The sequence below is a fragment of the Myxine glutinosa genome, chromosome 4, assembly GCF_964187855.1.
Source record: "Myxine glutinosa chromosome 4, kmMyxGlut1.1, whole genome shotgun sequence".
NCBI classification, from domain to species: Eukaryota; Metazoa; Chordata; class Myxini; order Myxiniformes; family Myxinidae; genus Myxine; species Myxine glutinosa.
In genome coordinates this window covers 200063481-200086517 of record NC_136264.1, presented here as the reverse complement: position 1 = coordinate 200086517, position 23037 = coordinate 200063481, and the positions used below count along the sequence as shown (strand labels likewise).

Here is a 23037-nt window from a genome sequence, read left to right as displayed (position 1 = left end):
GGATTCTTTCTCCTCAAGCGAGCCTGGTGGATACGCTCACATCTCACCTTCTCAAAATTTCTGATGCCTTTGTTGACAATCCTTCTCCAAAACGAGCGATCTGTGGTCTGATGTTCCCACTTGGCCGGGTCAATATCGCAGCTTTTTCGTGTCGCGTTTGGACAATCCTTGGCGTGCTTTCTAGGTTTCCCAATGCCACGTTTTCCCACAGGCAGTTCCCCATAAAATAACTGTTTCGGGATCCTTAAATCGCTCATTCTTAAGAGGTAATCAGCCCATTGCAGTTGTTGTTTTTTGATGATGCTCTCCACCGATGGATTCAGACGACTCCACGACTGTATACAGTGTCATACATAGATATTTCCTTTTTTTCTCGCCTTGTTTTTTTCTTATCAATCCTTAATACTGACATGTCTGATTTGGTAAATTGTCACCCAGAGATTTGCTTGCGTTTTGCCTTTAAACACACAGGTTTTACCTTTTTATGTCATAGGTTGATGGAGATTGCTCAGAAACGCTATTCCGAGTACTTTGCCTGTCAGGAAAGACTCCTTGAAATGACAGGCAGAGTACATTTGTACAGGGAGTTCAGCACACAACATATAATGGACAGGTAAAACATTGTGATATTTCGATCTGTGATGTTGCCCCATACCTAACTAATGCTATATACCATATCCTATTGAAACTTAAGGTTGGCCTGTTGGTGTTATTTATGTTATTTCATTGTCTATTTTTACTTTTTTTTTTAATCTTTATTTATTTTATGTTATACAGTCGAGGCTTGTGTAAGACTTAGCACACTGAAGGGATCCGGATGCAAAACGCATGTATGGAGAAGGAAACTCCAAGGAGTTAAAACTGGAAACTTAGGAGGAGGGATTGGGGTGTGGTTAACGAGGGAAGAAAAGATCATGGTTTTAGATGGGGGACGATCTGAGATGGTGGTGAACAGCTGTCTTGAAGATTTAGAGGGAACAATGAGATTGCAGAGGATGTGGAAGTTGATTCCTCAGGTGGGAAAAAAGAGGAACAAATAAGTGAAGGTGAGCAGTGATCCTGGTTTTAGGTAGTTTCACCAGAAGGGGATTGATGGCGGACCATGTGTGCCCTGGAGAAACCTGTGGGTAGAGGGGGGTGGAAAAAGTATGAAAAGAGTAGGGGGTGCAAGACCAGAAAGGAAGCAGACAGCTGTTTTGTCTGGGTGTGATTTGTGGCCGGACTATAAAATTGTCAGTTGCAGAACTTGATGTCAGAAACAGAAATGTGGAAAAAATAATGAATTATCCCTGGAAATCGATTAAGGTTGGTACGAGGTAGTTTATCAAAGGAGTTCAATGTTTGAGCAAAAGGTACCTCGTCCGGCCAATGCAACGTAGCTCCTGGAGTTCGACGATAGGGAGGGATATCGTGATTTCTCTCGCATAGAGTGGAGATATTGGTTCCTATCACTCAAAAAAATTCAAGCTTAACCATCAGTCTAGTTGTTTCGGGCAATATATCGCGTGTCAGGACCTCAATAGTTAAAATCATGCAGGAAAGACTCCGTGAACGTGGTAAAACGGCCATTGATTAGCTCCATGGTGAAATGGGATGGTCAGTTGTATACTGTCTCGGTATGTAATGTTATTGCCATGATAATGCTTTGTCTCACACAGTAAATGTGTACAATGCTATACTGTACGAGAGATGGGTTGGGCAGTTTGGTATCACCCTCCATCTAGTCAAGTCTTGTCACAGAGTGATTTACATCTCTTTGGGTCCACTCACTCAAATAACACCTTCGTGGCTTTGAGTGTATGAACGATGAGGATTTCAAAGGATGGGGTGGGGGTTGTCAAGGAAAAACCTTTAGCTCCACCCTTGGACCCCCTTCCCCACCCTCCTCGACACCTTGGCGGATTACTATACGCTGTAGATATAGATTGATCTTTTTGTCATCAATCTTGGAAATGTGCTCATTTATTTGTTTTTATTTATTTTACTTGTAATCTTTGCTTCTTTTTTTTTTTTGTATACAGAATCGAGGCTCGTGTAAGAGCTAACACATTGAACATGAAAACATGCACAGACACATAAAACATACAATGAAGGGAGCGGGAGACAAGAGGTGGAGAGAGAGAGAGAAGAACACAAGCACAACAACAGTAGGGAACAGGGACGTCGGTAGATCTGTGCAAGGGGGAGGGCTGGGGGGGGGGGGGGGGGGAGGAGTACATGGTATAAAGCAAATGAACACTACTAGGAATTTCAGGAAAGAAGTTGGGGATTGAAAGAGGTGGATTTGGGGTGTTTTAACGGGGGAAGAAAAGATCAAGGTTTTGGATGGGGGAAGATAAGAGATGGTGGTGAACAGCTGTTTTAAAGACCTGGAGGGAGGAGAGGGATTGAAGCGAGTGTGGGAGATTGTTCCAGAGGTGGTAGAAAAGAGGAATGAAAGAGTGAAGGTGAGAGTGAAGGTGAGGAATGAAAAAGGCAAAATCAAGACAAAGAGTTGATTTTGGCAGTTTCACCAGAAGAGAGTTGACGGCAGATCTTGTGCGTCCTGCAGGAATATTTGGGGGGCAGGGCACAGACAGAGCAGGGGGAGCTCGGCCGGAGAGGAGTAGGTTGAAGCCAGAAAGACCAATACCAAAGAAAGAAAGACCAATGCTTGACAATACATCAGTGGTTTGTTTGTTTTTATAGACTTTTGTATGCCGTTGCCTAATACATGAAATTTTAATCTTCTTTTTTCTTATTTTAGATCTTGCTGACGAATCAGATCACAGTAAGATTTAACGATCGCCCGAAATCTGCTTTGGAGATAACAGGTGAGCAACACCGGATATCTTCCTTTATCAGAAGAAATTAAATGCTTAATGTTCTGGGTTTGTTTCTCCGATTGTAAAACTTGTTACATAGACACATCATTATCTTTAGTGAGATCAGTGTGCAACACAATGATCGAAATTAATCTTCCTCTCCCCAAAAAAGTCGGATAAATAAATGTGCCACACTTCCAGTAATTATTGCACTTCTGCTATTTTTCATCACAACTTCTCAATATTGATATGAATGGAACCAAATTGCCCATCTTCATCTTTCTTGTCTTGTGGTATATTGGTGTGAGGCAGGGGTTTGAGTACATTAACATTGACATAAAAGATACGTGGTTTCCTTGACAGTATGGTGAAGATCAAACTGGCGCACATTTCCAAAGTTCATTACTGTCGGAGCAAATTTGGCAACATCCTTTTTCTTCTCGATGAGCATTGATTGTCACAAATGCCTTTTCTCCTCCACCTGATAATGGATTCTTTCTCCATGCTGGGCTGAGCCACACAGGTTCCACATTTGCAACATCTAGAAACTAGAGAGTTCACAGTACATCTTACCCCACGCCGTCTTGAGGAACCAGCATATAAGCGGGGTCTACAAGCGGCAAATTTGATTGGCCGAGATTATCGAAAATGCCGTAAAATTTTGTCCAAGTACTGCTAAATGGAAGGGTTTTGAAAGTGGAAAAGGGCAATTTGTGTTTTGCATTGTTGAAGTATTTAATTCAATTGAAATAAAATAAAGATTTAAAGGTTGTAATAAAAAAAAAAAATCCGAAAGATTACCACCATTGATGCAGGGTCTTATACACCACCTTATCTAACACTTTACATTAGTTCTTCATGCCTGTTGTTTCCTTTGAGATCCTTAAACACAAAATTTTCTGTTTGCAATGATTTTCAATTTTGTTTGACTGCCAGACAGGCAGACAATGCTAAAAAAAAAGAAAAAAAATATCGCACCCGTGTCCGAAGGAAGCGGTTCAGTTTGCCATTTTTAATGTGGAATAGGCAAAGCCGAGAAACGAACAAAACCCATAAGAATGACCCTCTGAACCCTTTATAATTACCCTTTAGGACACTTTCGAATTACCCTTTAGAATTACTATATCAAACCCTTTAGAATTTACCTTTGTAATTGACCTTTAGAATTACCCTTTAGAACCCTTTAGAATTACCCTTTAGAATTACACTTTAGAATTAACCTTTATAATTGCCCTTTAGAATTACACCTTAGAATTAACCTTTAGAATTACCCTTTAGAATTACACTTTAGAATTACACTTTAGAATTACACTTTAGAATTACACTTTAGAATTACACTTTGAAATTAACCTTTAGAATTACTCTTTAGAATAAACCTTTAGAATAACCCTTAAGAATTACTATATTGAACCGTTTAGAATTACCCTTTAGAATTACACTTTAGAATTACACTTTAGAATTACATTTTAGAATTACACTTTAGAATTACACTTTAGAATGAACCTTTAGAATTACTCTTTAGAATTACCCTTTGGAATTAACCTTTATAATTGCCCTTTAGAATTACACCTTAGAATTACCCTTTGATCCCTGGTATTGGGCTAGCGGTTAGGGTGCCGGCTTAGGATCCTAGGATCCTGGGTTCGAATCCCGGTCGATCGCTGAATTAATGCCAGGGGGGTTGACTTAGCCTGTCATCCTTCCGAGGTCGGCTAATTGAGTACCAGTTCACTGGTAATTCCCTGTTTGTCGTAAAAGGCGACAAAAAGGGTTGGCGGCAGGAAGGGCATCCGGCCGTAAAACATTGCTTCAAAAAGGGGACCGAAAAACAACAACAACCACGGTCCCCAAAAAAGGCCAACCCCCGCTTTGCGGGGGAAAATGGCCTCTAAAGGTGGTTATTTTTTTTTAAATATAATTACCCTTTAGAATTACCCTTTAGAATTACCCTTTAGAATTACCCTTTTGAATTACAATTTAGAATTACACTTTAGAATTACCCTTTGTAATTAACCTTTAGAATTACCCTTTAGAATTACCCTTTGGGAGTTACCCTTTAGAATTACACTTTAGAATTACACTTTAGAATTACACTTTAGAATTACACTTTAGAATTACACTTTAGAATCAGCCTTCATAATTACTTTAGAATTGACCTTTAGAATTAACCTTTAGAATTACCCTTTAGAATTACCCTTTAGAATTACCCTTTAGAATTACTATATCAAACCCTTTAGAATTACACTTTAGAATTAACCTTTAGAATTAACCTTAAGAATTACCCTTGAGAATTAACCTTTATAATTACACTTTAGAATTAACCTTTATAATTACCCTTTGGAACAAGCGTTACGCCTTGGTCCCCCGTCGTTGAAGTGATGTGAGTTGACAAAGTGGTAGACGCAAGGCGGCCATCTTGGATTTTGACGTGGCGACCCAATTTTCAATAGCGTTCCTCTTGTTGGCGTCAGGAAGGGCATCCGGCCAGAGAAACATTGCCTCGAACAGGGAACCATGATTGTCATGGGGCCGCAAGGCTAACCCCCACTCAAGCGGGGAAAAATGGCCTTAAAACGATCATTCATTCATTCATTCTTATGCGTAGATACACCCACACACCAGATTAGAAGTTAGTAGTTCGTTTATTTTTCAACACATTTCGCTCACAAGTTTCAGACATATATATGGTGGCGGCCATCTTGGATTTTGACGTGGTGACCCAATTTTCAATAATGTACCTCCTTATGCCTAGACACACCCACACACCAGAGGAGAAGTTGGTACTTCGCTTATTTTTCAAGATATTCCGCTCACAAGGTTCAGACATACATGGCGGCGGCCATCTTGGATTTTGACGTGGCGACCCAATTTTCAACAGCATTCTTCCTTATGCGTAGATACACCCACACACCAGATTAGACGTTAGTAGTTCGTTTCGTTTTCATGATATTTCGCTCACAAGGTTCAGAAATATATATGATTGCGGCCATCTTGGGTTTTGATGTGGCGAACCAATTTTCAATAGCGTTCTTCCTTATTCCTAGATACACCTACACACCAGATTAGAAGTTGGTACTTCGCTTATTTTTCAAGATATTCCGCTCACAAGGTTCAGACATAAATGGCGGCGGCCATCTTGGATTTTGACATGGCGACCCAATTTTCAATAGCGTTCTTCCTTATGCGTAGATACACCCACACACCAGATTAGACGTTAGTAGTTCGTTTATTTTTCACGATATTTCGCTCACAAGGTTCAGAAATATATATGATGGCGGCCATCTTGGATTATGACGCGGCAATCAAATTTTCAATAGCGTTCTTCCTTATGCCTAGATACACCCACACACCAGATTAGAAGTTGGTACTTCGCTTATTTTTCAAGATATTCCGCTCACAAGGTTCAGACATACGTGGTGTCAGACATACATGGTGGCGGCCATCTTGGATTTTAACGTGGGTTGCACCTGCACACCAAATTAGAATTCGGTCCTTCGCTTACGCACGCACGGACGCACGCACGGACGCACGCACGCACGGACGCACGCACACACGGACGGAGGGGAAAACCATAGTCCCCCTTTCGCTCCGCGGTGCGACGGGGGACAATTAACCTTCATAAATACCCTTTAGAATTAACCTTTAGAATTACACTGTAGAATTAACCTTTAGAAGAACCCTTTAGAATTACACTTAAGAACCCTCAAAAATTAACACCATGGGGTAGAAAGGTTCTTCTTCTTCATTTATGATGGGATGGATGGACAGACAGAGCCAAATATTGAAGAGGCTTCACCACTTAAAATTTATCTCACTCCTCTCTGCGCACGTGCGATCGGGACCATTCTGAGCCAAAGTACTACGAAACAATAGGTTCATTTTCCGATTCATGTTCTGATTCATGTTCAACATATAATTTTTTCAATTGAAATTAAGTTGTTCCTCAATCATAAATTTACATTTGTGGACAAATGGACACACAGAACTGAACCAATCGCTTAACCCCGCTTTTCACTTCCTGTGAGTGGGGTAGTAACCATGAGGCGGATGTAATTGCACAGTACACCAATACCTCGCCACACACTATTTTTCGACACGATCGTTTCAGTTTTACAATCATCTATATAATAATTGCGTAAGGACTCGACTTTGTTATCCCTTTTACGCCGCACCCAGTGACCCGATGCCCACGGCACTAATGGATTTACGATCTACGAACCGCGCTCTTTGTTTATCACGTACAGCCAAACTCGAAAAATCTGAATTAGCCGACGTTGGGGCCCAAAAGCATCCGATTAACTGCCGATACGACGCCATCTTACGACGCCATCGTATTGGCGTCTGCTGGGCGAAGGCGAAGCAAGCCGTCCGCTGATTGGACAGGCGAAGGCGAAAGCAAGCCATCCACTGAGTGGACAATCCAGAGCATGCATTTGTGCCGGTGTCGGCGAGCGTTGTTCATATATGCACTCTTCATTCTCATCTTTCTTCCTAACTCTTACTCGGACAAGCAAATCCCCTATGCCATCCATATATACGCACTCTTCATTCTCATCTTTCTTCCTCACTCTTACTCGGACAAGCAAATCCCCTATGCCACCCATAATGGTACACTCTATCCATACACCACATCCTCCCTTCCGTGGATGTTCCACGGGTTTCGGCTCGTTATACATTATCACTCGACCTCCCAAAGCCGCTTGCCAAAACGCCCAAACATGTAATACACCACGTGGGAACAAACACGCCAAGGCTTGACCTCAAGTGCGCATCCGGCCCTGCATGTTTCAGAACACCTCAAGTCAGTTACAGTTCTTTTGCTGAGTTAACAACACGTTTTATTGCTATTTAATTTGTGCCGCACTTTTTGTGCTTCAAAGTAATTTTCTTATTTTCTTCCAATTTCGACCTGTACAACAGCAATTCAAACCGCAGTGCCAAGCCTGGACTGATCACCACTGGGTGGTTAAAATGACGGAGATGCACCTTCTAATTTGAATTTAGGTGTCGCCTGCACAATAATGCCATCATACTCCTCGTTTGTTTTCCCACGATTTGGTATGGACTGAATAATTCAGTAGGAACCGTGTTTCTGTTTGAAGAAGAGTCGGCATAACATGTACCATGAAATAGGAAGAAATAATACAAGAAAGTAACGCAAAATTCCAACCCGTTCACAAAAAGGTTACTTCTGTGCTTCATTCAACGTTAACGTTTTGCTAGTCGCTAATTCCAGTGTGAACATTTTTTTTCTGGCAGTTTTATGAAATAGGGCATGAAAATAACAATGGAATCTAGTTTCTGTGAAGACACGTTGGTCTACAGCGGCAGACAAGTTAAATGATTAATTTGATCAACAAAGCTGAGAAGAGTAAGTTGAGACAAGTGAGAAGTGAGGTGAAGCTAGCGTTGTTGATGTTAATCCTTATTTAGAGCAAAAGAGGGAAGGAATTGTGGTTGGCGGTGAGTGGGGATTATGTTGTGGAATGAATGGGCCCAGAGTTGAATCAGCAGGATCAAGCATCGGAAGTCAAAGAACGAAGGGGAGGATGGAAAAAAAGATGTGGGTCAATTATCCTCGAGAACTGAACCGTTTTTACAGGAAAGAAGAGAAGAAACACAAAGAGAGTAACAGGTGTAAATAAAACAGGCACTCAGAGTGCATACATGTGCCAGGCTGAACGGTTTACCTTTTGTATTCCTCTGATAGGCCAGATCTGCATCCGCAGCTTAACCAAAATCTAATCACCTTGTTCTTGTCACCCAACCAACTCATCCGCCTAGTTTCGCCCAAATCCGTCACAAACTTTTTGGGATATTGTGCTACGTTCGTTTTTGGCCCTATCTCACAATGGAGTAGAATCACTAGAAATTCTAATATCCGGATGCAGGTCTGGATCTTCACCAAAATCTAAGCACTTCATCATTGTCACACACCCAACCTGTCCAAGTTACATCCGAATCCATCCATAACCTTTTGAGATATTTTGTTAGGGTTGCTCACAACTATATCCTGCTCACAGACAAACAGACAGGGGTGAAAACATGACCTCCTTCCACCTTCGGTGTTGGATGTAAATATAACAATGAAATCTCGTTTTTCAAGCCATATCTCATGATTGGAGGTCCGCTTCCGGTCCGGTCTGGAGAGGACGCTGGCGTTACCTGTTCGCCGCTTCTCCGACTGGGCCATTGTACATAGTCTGCTTTTCTGGTGGTCGTGGCGGCTTTTTGGCCGTTGGTCTGCTCTGCTCGGTCCCGGCTCTGCTCCTGGCTTCGCCTGCCCGGCTCTTCCACCGTTGCCTCAGGCCCGCTCCCGAACTGTCCTGCGCTCGTCTGCCGCTTCGGCCTTTACTGTCTTGCTCGCCGCTTCTGGCAAGCCGCTTCCACTGGCAAGGCCTACTCGTCCTCCTCGACCTTGGCCTTGTCCTCGTCCCCTTCGCTCCTGCCTGACATGGCTCTATGGTACTCCGCTGCAAGGCTACCTCTGCTCAACACTTACTCCACTCCATCATGCATCTCTGCAATCAAATACCACGGACTCCTGCGACGACCCAGATATATTCATAGAGGCTCTGGTCGTAAGTTTGTTTACTTACAAACAGGTCACTTCATTCCCGTACTCTGGTCGGCTCAGCGCACTCCCACTCATCGTCCCAGCGCACCTGGTCACAGCAACGCACACGATCGCACCTCCTGTCTGCAAACCCTGGCTAAATCACCTGAGTTCATCCCCACCGTACAAACAAACATGAAGCTCACTCTGTTCAATACCCGGTCCCTCAACAACAAAAGCCTCATCCTGAACGACTACATTCTGGATAATAAACTGGACTTTCTCTGTCTCACTGAAACCTGGCAACAACCTCTGGACTACTTCTCACTCAACCTCACTACACCCAATGGATAGTCATACATCAATAAACCACGCTCGGAGGGCCGAGGTGGTGAAATTGCCGTAATACACCGACAGGACATCAAGACCAGCCTCATCTCCATCTCATCTGCTCCACCATTTGAACACTGGCTTTTAAACTCTCTGGTCACACGCAGTCAGTCATGGCTGTCGTCTACCGCCCTCCTAAACCACACCCATCATTCCTGTCTGACTTCTCCTACTTTCTGACCCAGCTCTGTTCCCTCTCCCCCTCAATCCTCCTCCTTGGTGATTTCAATATCCACATGGACTCCACTGACTCCACAATAACCACTGACTTCACTGATTTACTCACCTGCTTTAACCTCACTCAACATGTCAACTTTCCTACCCATAACCGTGGGCACATTCTGGACCTTGTCTGCTCTACTGGATTAATTTTGCACCATCTCTCTGGCTCCGACCTCACCCTCTCTGACCATTTAGCCATCACTATGACCATCAACATCCCCACCCCAGCACCAAGGCATTATCGCACTATCAACTTCCGTAAGCTAAACGCTCTTTCACCAACCTCATTCTCATCCACCTGAAAAAATGAAAAAATGTCCAATTCTCCCTTCGTTGACCTCCACACCCCTTCTGACCTCACTGACTACTACAACCACACTCTCTCCTCCTGCCTTGACCAGCTTGCGCCTATAAAAACCAAAACAGTTTCTTTCACCCATTCTGCTCCCTGGTTTACCCCTGAACTCCGCCTGATGAAAACTCGTGCTCGCCAACTTGAAAGACTCCGCAATAAAACAGGTCTCACAATTCACTCCCAAGCCTACAAGGACCACCTACAGCACTACAAAGATGCCCTCTCCCACGCCCGCTCCGCCTACTACTCTCAAATTATCCACTCTGGCTCTGGAAACCAAAAAGCACTCTTCTCTTCAATAAACAAACTCCTCAGCCCCCTGAACACCACCACCCAGTCATTCACAGGAGAAAACTGCATCTCCTTCCTTTCATTCTTACAAAGCAAAATTGACAACATCTACAACAGCTTAACCACCACCGCACCCGCTCCCCCTCAAACCACCTGCTCCCCCTTATCCTGCCAACCCCTGTCTCAGTTCTACCCAGTCTCCCCTACTGACCTCTCTGAACACCTCATAGGAATGAAAACTGCCACCTGCACTCTTGACCCCATCCCCTCCAGCTTTGTCAAGGCCTCCCTTCCTGCTCTCTCTCCACTTATCACTGCAACAATAAACTCCTCCCTGTCTGCAGGCATTGTCCCACCATCCCTCAAAATTGCTGCTGTTACCCCCATTCTGAAAAAACCTGGACTAAACCCTGACACCCTAAACAACTCAGACCCATCTCCAACCTACCCTTTCTGTCAAAAGTTTCGGAACGTGCTGTAGCCACTCAACTCAAACATCACCTCTCTGCCAATAACCTGTATGAAACATTCCAATCCGGATTCCGCTCCAACCACAGTACTGAAACTGCTCTCCTCAAAATCACCAACGACCTTCTCCTCTCCTCTGATGCCGGCAACCTCAACATTCTCATCCTCCTCGACCTCAGTGCCGCCTTTGACACCATCAATCACACCATCCTCCTCACCCGACTTGAAACCACCTTTAACATTACCGGCACTGCCCTCTCTTGGATCAAATCATACCTCTCTGACAAACGCCAGTTCATCTCCATCAATAACTGCAAATGCCCCACTGCTCCCCTCCCCCAAGGTGTCCCCCAAGGTTCAGTTCTTGGCCCCCTCCTCTTCATCCTGTACCTGTCCCCCCTTGGTCACTTAATCCGCCGTCATGGTCTCCAATTGCACTGCTTCGCCGATGACATCCAGCTTTTCATCTCCACCAAGTCCATCTCCACCGCCACCCACTCTATCCTGACAAACTGCATCACTGAAATAAAATCCTGGCTTCAAATCAACTTCCTCAAACTTAACTATGATAAATCTGAAATAATCATCATTGGCCCAAAAACGCTCACCAAATCCACCCATAACTTTGCCCTCAACATCGACGGTTTCCCAGTATCCACCTCCCCTCACATCCGGATTCTTGGCATCATCTTTGACCAAACCCTCTCCTTCGACAAATACACTAAACAGATCACAAAAACAGCCTTCTTTCACCTGAAAAACATCGCCCGTCTCCGTCCATCCCTCTCCTCCACGGCTGCAGAAACCCTCATCCACGCCTTCATCACCTCCCGTCTGGACTACTGCAACAGCCTCCTCTATGGTTCACCCTCAATAATCACCAATAAACTCCAATACATTCAGAACTCCGCTGCCCGTCTACTCACCCATTCCCGGACCCGTGACCACATCACCCCCGTCCTTTTTAAGCTTCACTGGCTCCCCATCCCCCAGATAATCCAGTACAAAATCCTCTTGACCTACAAAGCCCTCCATAACCTGGCCCCATCCTACCTGGCTGACCTCCTCTCCAGACACACTCCCACCCGCAACTCTGCTGGTAGTGGTACCAACCTCCTGACCCCCCCCCCCCCCCATCCGGACCAAATTCAGATCCTGGGGGGACAGGGCCTTCTCCATCGCTGCTCCCACCCTCTGGAACTCACTACCTCACACCATCAGAGACTCCTCCTCACTCCCCACATTCAAAACATCACTCAAGACCCACCTGCTCAACACTGCATTCAACATTTAACCCACAGCATTTAACCCCTGACTATCTCTTCTCCTTCTCCTTCCTTTTGCTTTGATTATTTACCTATTGATTTTTGTCCTTTTGCACTTGTTTTTTGTACTCTTTCAAAGCGCCTTTGGGCTTCTTGAAAAGCGCTATATAAAATAAATGTATTATTATTATTATTATTATTATATCATAATGAACTATATACTGTATTGTCCAAGAAGAGGTGATTGAAGTTCCCACTCGACTGCCTGCAATAGAACGTTCCCTGTGCTCCTTGCTCGTGTAGATACTTTGGAAATTTTATACCAAGAGACTTTAGTAACACGTCAGAGCAATAATACCCTTCTGAATTTTTTTTAAAATGGGGACAATGCCACTGCACTCACCTGGTAGAACCAGGGAATCACTGGTAGGTGTGGATGAAACACAAAACATGTAACAGAGAAGAGAGCAAATACCTATTTTGGGGGGGGGTCAAACCTGGACCCACATTGATCCCCTTATTAAGCGCAGATTTTGATGCGGTAAATACACCTTCATTAGGCATCACATATGAAGCTTGTGGCCAAGTTTCATCGAAATCGTGTGTTTGGATCAAGCGATAATGACTGAAGTGTTTACAGACTCACTGACTGACTGACGGACACTACTCAATCACAGTAGCTCAACGGACTAAAGTCCAAGGGTGCTAAAATGGCTGATGAAGAATTATTACATGAACTTCAAAAGGTTATTTACAACATCTCCAAACTTTATTGTTCTTCCTCATCTCCCCATGGCTCCTTCCATCATCCACTTTTGAAGTTGTCCATCTATCTGGTGGTCACCAGGGCACTGCCTTGTTGGGAATTTTAATCGGGCAGATTAGTCTTCCATGCAGTCTTCCATCTCCAGCGAACTGCTCCACTCTCTTTCTTCTCTGGATGTATCGACAATGCATGCGACACATTTCTCAATAAACCACCTTCCTGCCTTTGCCTATTCTGTCAATATATATCGTCATTGGTACAGTGATTGATGCAGTAGCCAATTGCCAGAAGAATAGCTTACCCTTCCTGCAAGAAAGCCGACCTCACCAACAGGAAGCTGACGTTTCCCCATAAAGCTCGCAACCATCATGTCTTTGTGCTAAATCACACCAGATCTCAACACCAGGCCCATCTGAGACATTAACTCGCAGCTGTGCTTCTTTCCATCGACAAAAGCTTGGTGGCAGTTGGTCAACTGTATCTTTGGAACGTGCTCCGAATGGGTTCTTCCATTCTTGAAGGATGGGAGTAACTTGAAGGATAGGAGATGGGGATCACTATGTACATGGCTTATGTTAGGGTTGACTGCCTTTACCGTCTTTATAGACAAGGCCACAATTTCTAATCTCTGTTCCTGCACCCACCCTGTCCCGTTCAATGGAAACCTCTGATAGCATGTGACCTCCCTTCTGCCAAGGTGGAGAGAAATTCCTTGCTTCCCTTGATTGTTCCATTGCTTCTTCATAAATGAATGCACTCAATTTCAAACAAGAGGCCAAGCTCTTCTCACGACGTATCATGTGTGCACTTTATATTCTATCCTGCATCCTGCACTGATTTCCTTCCTGTCGGCTAATGGTATCTCGTGTTCCCTCCTCCACTCGCGTTGAAATTTCCTGGACGTTACACGCACCAGGTTGCGTTTGATGAAATATTATGCCATGCTGTACCTCTGGAGGCAGGTGTCCCTCAAGGTGGTTTTCTGAGAACAATCCTGTCCTTCACATACATCACTAGAAAATTCATTTTAACACTTTGTAGATGATTCATCTCTCAGCATTATAATTCCTCAACCGCTTGTCCAGAAGGCTGCGGCAGAATCTCTCCTGTCAGATCTTGAAAAAAAGGTGAGCAATTTATCATGAACCTGGAACATTCCTTTCAATTCAAGCATGACGCATATTCTCCGTTGTGTGAATTCATCTGATCATCTCGCTGTGTCCATTACCTTGTTCTCCTCACTTCAGGCTTTGTAATGTGCTGCCCCTCACGACCTCGTGTGCTAACCCTTGCACATCCACGTCTCCACAATGCCTTCTCCACTCACTAATTCTTACCCCACTGTTTCTCTCTGGGCCATTGTTAGAGTATTCGTTTTTGTATTATTTCTCCTTTCCTTCTCTTGTTTGTCAATTAGCTCCTTAATCAGGTCAGACTCTTGTATCTATCTATAATTCCAGTAATCTCTGTGTGTATGTGTGTGTGTATGTGTGTGTGTATGTGTGTGTGTCTGTGTGTCTGTGACCGCTGTTTCTCGACAACCACGGGTCCGATATACTTGAAACTTGCCAGATATATTGCTGGGGACCTGAGGATGTGCCTTTTCAAGGTTTCATATTAATCGGAGAAGTAGTTGCCGAGCTATGTCCAAAAAACGATTCAACCAATCAGAGAGCAGCGAGCTATCACGTGTGCCGAACGTGGCGAACAGACTCTGCCTCGGACGGCACATTTGAGAGCGTATTCATTTATTTCACGTTGGCAAACTATGTTGGCGCTATGTTGGCGTTAAACTATGTTTTAAAACTAATTAAAACTAATTTGCGATTCATCGTAACTGCGATATGCGACCTTCCGGACAGTCAAATGAGGACGTCACTTCCGGACTTACGGATAGTCATAGTGACGACGTACTGATGCTGAACGTGGCGAGCAGACGCTGCCTCGGACGGCACATTTGAGAGCGTATTCATTTATTTGACGTTGTAATCTGTGTTGATTGTTGTAAGGTACGATCGATTGTAGTACACGTTTATAATAACTCTGCCGATACAGGCCCGATTAACTGCAGCGCCATCCGAGCTGCGGCGTCGGGACGATACATTCATTGTACGGTCACATCACGCACTTACGGGCATGCCCATGGGCCCATGGGCACGCCCATGCATGCATGGGCGAAGACATTTTTTTTATTTTTTTTGGCAAGGAACGGGCACCCACATACGGGCACGTCCTAGTAAATAAAAATTGGAGTAAGATGAGTCAGAAATTCAGGCAAAGTAAACAAGAAGTTTCTTTGGTACCGATTTGGATCGCTTTCTGATGGCCTTGTTGCCGTGTGTTCCCCTTTCCTTTTCGCCTGTTCTTTATGTACTCTCTTCTCTAATTTTGGTGTGTATTTTGTGCAGAAGAACCATCAGTGGAGGAGTCCTTTGTGACCGCAGCCTTGGGCGCATCATAGGGCCACAGTGCTAATACGAGACTTGTTCTCCAGTTTCTGAATACCCAGCAGCGGCAGGTAGGAATAGAAGTTGCATCAATTCGGAAAATAATAATAATGGGTTGGCTCTCTCGTAAGTCTGCAGATGACTACATAGCTTCTACTTCAGTAACGATGAATGAACTTTTCCTAATTGGTCTGCTACAGTTATTATTGCAGTGCTTTCTGTCAACACGACATTCCTTAAGGTTGAATGAATGAATATGAATGAATGAATGATCGTTTTAAGGCCATTTTCCCTGCAAGAGCGGGGGTTAGCCTTGCGGGCCCCATGACAATCATGGTTCCCTGTTTGAGGCAATGTTTTTATGGCCGGATGCCCTTCCTGACGCCAACCCTTGGTCACGCTCTTACGATGCGCAGGGATACAGTGTACCTGTTCTAAATCGGGGTACACACCGTGATCATTCATCCAAGCAAGCTGGTACTCAATTTGCCGACCTCGGAAGGATGACAGGCTGAGTCAACCCCCCTGGCGTTAATTCAGCAATCGACCGGGATTCGAACCCAGGATCCTCGGATCCCAAGCCGGCACCCTAACCGCTAAGCCAACACCAGGGTTAAGGGCTAAGCCAACACCAGGGCTAAGCCAACTTAAGGTTATTGTGAATTATTTATCTTTCTGAAAACGAAATACCATCTCATTGTGCATCAGTAGCCTAATTGATTGCTTTGCTTTTGTTCTCACAAAGAACAAGGGCCTCTTGTCCACTTTCCTCTGGCAATTTGCACAGAATGCAAAATTTCATTCTGAAGATGTCACCAACTTGACACCACAGCAGAATGTATTTGTGGAAATTATTTCAACGCCCGGCGGGCGGGGAATGGATGAGAGGTCTCCACGTCCACCCATTCATTTGCATACTAATCGGCGTCTCATGAATCAACCTGTCAGGAGTGGCTGAGCAGACCGTTACAGACCACGGTGAATCAGCCTGTCAGGAGTGGCTGGGAAGACCGTTACAGACCACGGTGAATCAGCCTGTCAGGAGTGGCTGGGAAGACCGTTACAGACCACGGTGAATCAGCCTGTCAGGAGTGGCTGGGAAGACCGTTACAGACCACGGTGAATCAGCCTGTCAGGAGTGGCTGGGAAGACCGTTATAGACCAAGGTGAATCAGCCTGTCAGGAGTGGCTGAGCAGATCGTTACAGACCACGGTGAATCAGCCTGTCAGGAGTGGCTGAGCAGATCGTTACAGACCACGGTGAATCAGCCTGTCAGGAGTGGCTGAGCAGATCGTTACAGACCACGGTGAATCAGCCTGTCAGGAGTGGCTGAGCAGACCGTTAGACGATTCACTGTTTATAGTGCCTTTATTGCGCGAATCTCAAACAGCCCGACTTAACGGATTTATTCCAAATTCCTGACGTGCTTTGGAGTTTCGTTCCCCAGTATCCACACAAGTACTCAATTACAAATTATTCACAAAATGTGTTTGGGAAGAAGAAGAAGAAGAAGAAGAAGCAGAAGAAGACGAACACGACCACACGGTAAAACCAACAGCAACAGGTTAATATTAAAACGAGAAAGAACAATCCAATCAGAGATTGCAGACCCTCACCAGGATGCATGTGGTTTTGTCCTTTGGGTCCTCTACGTTTTGTGGGTCTTTTGGGTCCTTGGGGTCTTTTGGGTCTTCTGGGTCTTTGGGGTATTAATGGGTCTTTTTGGTCTTCTGGGTCTTTAAGGGTATTTTGGGTCCTCTGCGTCTTTTGGGTCTTAAAGGATTTTAAAGGGTGTAGCGTTATAGAGAGTCTTAAGAGTTTGAATGGGTCTTAGGGGTCTGAAATGGTCTTAGGGTTAAAAGGGGGTCGACAGGGTCTCAGGGTTCTAAAGGCTCTAAAGTGTTTTAAGTGTTTTGGAGGGAATTAGGGGTCTAAAGAGTTTTAAAGGTCCTTATGGTTCTTCATGGCACTTAGGATCTTGATGGATCTCAGGATTATAAAGGTTCAGAAGGATCTTGGGGGTTGTAAAGGGTCTTGAGGTTCCAAAGGGTCGAATGAAATGAATACACACCCTCGCGTTCTGTGCGGCCAAACAAACAAACAAATGGATCCAAATGCAACACCCTCTCCTTTGGTGGGGGTAAATAGTAAACCTTTCTGGAAAAGATTTTTGAAGGTTTTCATTTTCAATCAAATATGGCTGCTGAACCACATGAACAATGACATCATCAACTTAATTCTCCCATACAATTTGTGTAGAACATGTTCAATAAATTTCAAACTGATCGGATCAAGTGTTCTACTTGTCTAATTATGATGTCATAATGAAGGCACTGATGACATCATCATTAATACAAGGGCCAGTCAAGAAGTAACCATAAAATACAACAACAACAACATGCATTTTAAGGCCATTTTACCTGCAAGAGCGGGGGTTAGCCTTGCGGTCACCATGACAATCTTCTCCATTTTGCCCCATTTTCTGCATCTCCCCTTGTTAACCCCCTTGCCCACATTTCCGGTGTGTACCCCGGTTTAGAATAGGTACACCGTATCCCTGCGTGTCGTAAGAGGCGACTGAGGGTTGGCGTCAGGAAGAGCATCCGGCCATAAAAACATTGCCTCAAACAGGGAACCATGATTGTCATGGAAACCGCAAGGCTACCCCTCGCTCCAGCGGGGAAAATGGCCTTAAAACGATCATTCATTCATTTGCATGTTAGGTCACTGAATCCAACCCCCAATTATTTTTAAGGCCATATTTGTTTTAGGGATTTCGCAAGTATTTTTGCAAGCTCTTCACAACATCTTCCTTGTTTATTTATTGTCTTCACATGCCAAATATCCATTCTCTCCTTTATTGAACTTTTTGACCCTTGGATAAAATGAAATTCTTCCCCAAACTCCCACTCCCACCAACGTGTCAGTGTTCCATACCGGTCTTGTGGCCTTGTGGACCCCAACAACAAGGAAACTAGAAAGAGCAATCAGAGATTGCAGACCCTCGCAAGGATGTGTTTTCAGTGTCTTTTTTTCTTTAAGGCTTTTGTGTTAAAACAAATATGGCGGCGAAACCACATGACCGATGATGTCATCAAATTTTTTTCTCCACCAATTTATCCCTAGATGACGCTCAATAAATTTCATCTTGAGCGGATGAAGTTTTGTACTTGTCGAATTATGACGTCATAATGGAGGCACCTATGATATCATCATCAACATATTTTATTCCCCATGGAGATTTCTTTACAATGAGCCATGTCTCAATTTTTCTATGTAGCGCTTTCGGATATATAGAGGAGCAAAGTTTTTCGGTTTTTCCAAGATGGCGCCCATACCACGTGACCTATGACGTCATAATTATCTATATAAATAAAACAGTGCGTGTGTGTCTGTGTGTGTGTGTGTGTGTGTGTGTGTGTGTGTGTGTGTGTGTGTGTGTGTGTATATATATATATATATATATATATATATATATATGTTACCTGTAGACTCCTAAACGGAGAGGCTCACGTACTTGATTTTTGGCATAGACATGGCAATTGGGCCTGGGAAGGACATGGCCTATGGAAAAATGACCTCCGATGACGAGATCTATATTTTTTATTCATATATATATCTTAGCGCATTTCAGCGAGGAACATTATAATCACAGATAAAGCATCGGATAAACAGATAAAACACATAAAACAATAAAACAAAAACAAAACAATAAATAAATAAACATAAAACATCAGATATACACAGATAAACAGATAAAACAGAACAGATAAAACATCAGATATACACAGATAAACAGATAAAACCTCAGATAAACACAGATACACAGATACACAGATAAACAGATAAAACAGAACAGATAAAACATCTCATCCTGTGCCAGAGCAGCTCGCTGATTCGCTCAGAGCGATCACGTGATGTTCCATCCTCGCCGCCAGACTCCACGCTGCCTGCTATACTATAGATCAGTGGCTATACTCCCAGGCAGGCTGCATTGGGATTATGTGGGGATTATCAGCGGCAGCCTCGTCACCAGCGTCTGAAGAATGAAGTTTGGGCGTACGAGCCAGGCCAGGCTGCCAAGTTCAAGTTGCCTGATACCCTGCCCGTTTACACTCTCTGCGAATGTACGGGGGTCGAGGCTCCTGTGTGTGTGGGGGTTGTCTAGTTTCTAGTTGGCAGTTCTAGTTTATTTTAAAACGGACCTTTGTTTATTTTCGTAGGACCAGAAGTCTCAACATGAGTCGGTCAATGGAAAAGTCTGAAATCAGATCAATAATCAATCATTGTAACTCCATACGAAAGGTCCAAAGGAAATCCATGAGGACATGGTGGCAACATTGACAGATGATGCCCCTTCCTTCATTTGCCGCTGTAAAACAACAACTGGGCAGCTGAATTTATTTGAGAGAGAAACAGCACTGAGTCTGAGCCAAGATCTTGATGTCCCAACGAAGCCGCCACACCAGAAGAGGTTGACGTGGTCCACAAGCTTTTGACCAATGACTGAAGATGAGCAGATACGTTGGTGAGACTCAGTAATGGATCAGTGCATCCTCACCGAGAATCGGATCCGGATACTAGAATTTTATCTGGCATGAGAAAGTTCTCAGTGAGATGGGTACCCAGGATATTGACTGCTGATTAGAAGGGAGCTGGACTTGACCTCCAGGAAATATTTTGAGCAGTTTCAAGCAAACGTAGAACAGGATTGTGATTCAGGAAGAGTTGAAATGAAAACCAAGGTGAGAGAAACATGAAAGATGCTTATGGATGGATCCCCAATTTTTTTGAATGAACCTGCGTGTTTTTTTTTGTTTGTTTTTTTTAGTCCTGGTGCACTTGTTCGGTGGAGTGATGAGAGAGAGACCCATTGCCAAACATTGCATCTTCCTCTCCATTGGGTAATTCCTATGACTTTTTCCTCTGCAACACATGAACAAAAGCAAGTGAAAACCACTCAATAGCATTGTCATCATCATCTCCATCATACGACAGTAGTAACGAAGTCACGCCTCATTTAGATTAATGAAGTGATGCACGATGTACAGTAATTAAAACACACAACTAAAGCAATGAAGTCACACATAATGTACAGTACGGTAATAAAGTCGTCGATGAAATACAGTAACAGTCACATGTGATGTACAGTAACAAAGTCACAAAAAGGACGCGAGTGATTAAGTCGAGTCCATCGTGTGTTTATCGTACCTTAGTTCTGGAGATTGATGTTCAATTAAAAAATTTTGAATTCGCCATCATCATCAACCTGGCATTTCTTTTTGTATTCTTGGAGCGCTTGCACGGCGGAAAGATGACAGAGTCACTGCCAAGCATTTCATCTTCGTCTCCAGCGGCCATTACGATGACTGGTTTCGCTGCACACACATCAGCAAAAGCAGTCAACAGCATCGTCACCATAATCTCCATCATTCTGCTGCCTCCCAACACAATCCTGGAATGAATATCTATCGATCTCTTTTTCTGTGCCTCTCCTCTCCCTCGTTTTGTGTATTTGAGTTCATGTTTTATTTCACTTTTCTCTGCAGTTTCACATTTGTATTTTCTTAATCAACAACTCCCACGGGACGAGGAAGAATGTTTACGTTCTGTCACTTTACAAGGGAATTTAAGCGACTTGATCCATCATTCCTGTGCCTCATGCCGAGCCCACACATCCCCACTTACTGTACGAATTTTAAAATATTAAAACCTCATCTGATGGCCGAGAAGCGAACCCTGATGAACTCCTCCGGAGAAGGCAGCTCGAGTCACCTGTCACTGATTGAAAGTGGAATTGTGAAAAAATAATTTTAATGATCATCCAGGTGCACACTTGGCTTCTGTATGGATACATTAACACTCATGCCAGACTTCCACCACATTGGAAGATTTGTTTGGTGCTTGGATGGCTTTGAGCGCAGCAAAATATTCGTTTGTTTTCAACACTTCTGAGGCACAGAGAAAATGGGACACGATGGAGGTGAAGAACGTGCAGCGTCGACAAAGTTTGGGATAATTGGTAATGTAAGGCAAGATTCTTGGCGACTTACGTTCTAACTTGTACGATGGTTTCATGTAGGAGGGTGGTGGAGGAGGGAACGGGCGCCTCTTCTGGGGGGCCTTTGGAAAAACAAAATATGAATGATTAAATACATTGATGTCTTCATCAGTTTGATAACTTGTTCAGGAAAGGACACATCAGAAAATGCACTGATGGAACATGTAATCGAGAAAAGCTTGAATTAGCTGATCCAATCCAATCGAGGGGAGTTAAAATGCTTGGGAATGATCCTTCATGGGGAATGACTGAACCAATAAGTTAGACTTTCCCAGCAAAATTATAATTACAATTATTTCCACAATTAAGGATATTCCTCTTCATCAAAGCAAGAATTAACAGCAATGTCTGTCAAAGACGAAGTGCCAAATTTATTTCAACTTATCATGTTCATCTTCGGTTGGCTGTGTTTATCACCTGTATGTTCACTCCAACTTCTCCAAAGTCCTGAAGAATGCTTACCTGTTGAAGGTCATGAATATGGTAGGGCACCTCAACACCATGCTGCTGCTCTTCATGTTGTTCACGGTATTGCTGTTGCTGCCAGGAATCACGGCGAGGCTTCTGTTCCTGCTGCAGCCCTTCAACAACATGTTGTTTTGGTTGTGTTTGCTGCCAATAATCATGGTGAGGCTTCCATTCCTGCTGTTTTAGTTGCTGCTGTTGCAGCCCATCTTCATGGTGAGGCTTCCGTTCCTGCTGTTTTGGTTGCTGCTGTTGCAGCCCATCTTCACGGTGAGGCTTCTGTTGTGGTTGATGAGTCCTGCCAACACCGTGGGGTTTCTGTTCAATTCCCACACTTTTCTTTGCTGCCTCCCTTTGCTTCTTTCTTTGTTTTTTCAACAAGAGTTTTTCCTTTGTTTTCACCAGCTGTTCTTCTTCCTGCTTCAGCCGTTGACTCTCATCCCAATTCCGCAACAACTCTTTGGCATTCTCATCCCGTAGTTGCTGCCGACGCAGTTTCCATTCACCAACATTTTGCACAATCATTGCTTCTTCCTCCTCTACCCCAACATTTGATTCCTCCTCCTCCACACAAACACTTGCTTCTTCCTCCTTTACACCAACACTTGATTCGGCCTCCTCTCCACCAACAATTGCTTCTTCCTCCTCCACACCAACAATTGCTTCGGCCTCCTCTCCACCAACAATTGCTTCTTCCTCCTCCACACCAACACTTGATTCGGCCTCCTCTCCACCAACAATTGCTTCTTCCTCCTCTACACCAACAATTGCTTTGGCCTCCTCTCCACCAACAATTGCTTCTTCCTCCTCTACACCAACAATTGCTTTGGCCTCCTCTCCACCAACAATTGCTTCTGCCTCCTCCACACTAACAATTGCTTCTTCCTCCTCCACACCAACAATTGCTTCTTCCTCCTCCACATCAACAATTGCTTCTTCCTCCTCC

At 44.0% G+C, this 23037-nt stretch overlaps 1 protein-coding gene across 6 annotated transcripts in view; it reads left to right on the top strand.

Moving 5' to 3' along the window:
* LOC137414392 (DNA repair protein RAD51 homolog 2) overlaps nucleotides 1–21329 on the top strand; it is a 47525-nt gene extending 26196 nt beyond the window's left edge. For 3 of the 6 annotated variants that reach the window (XM_078776901.1, XM_078776900.1, XM_078776902.1), the window contains exons 5-8: nucleotides 494–613; nucleotides 2747–2813; nucleotides 15526–15635; nucleotides 20397–20821. In XM_078776901.1, the coding sequence (XP_078633027.1) occupies nucleotides 494–613; nucleotides 2747–2756 (130 nt within the window). In that variant the 3' untranslated portion in view covers nucleotides 2757–2813; nucleotides 15526–15635; nucleotides 20397–20821. Of the gene's footprint in view, nucleotides 1–493; nucleotides 614–2746; nucleotides 2814–15525; nucleotides 15636–20396; nucleotides 20822–20861 lie in introns of those variants that run through there. The other 3 variants (XM_078776903.1, XM_078776905.1, XM_078776904.1) reach the window with 3 other exon arrangements.
* Nucleotides 21330–23037: the final 1708 nt, after the last annotated feature.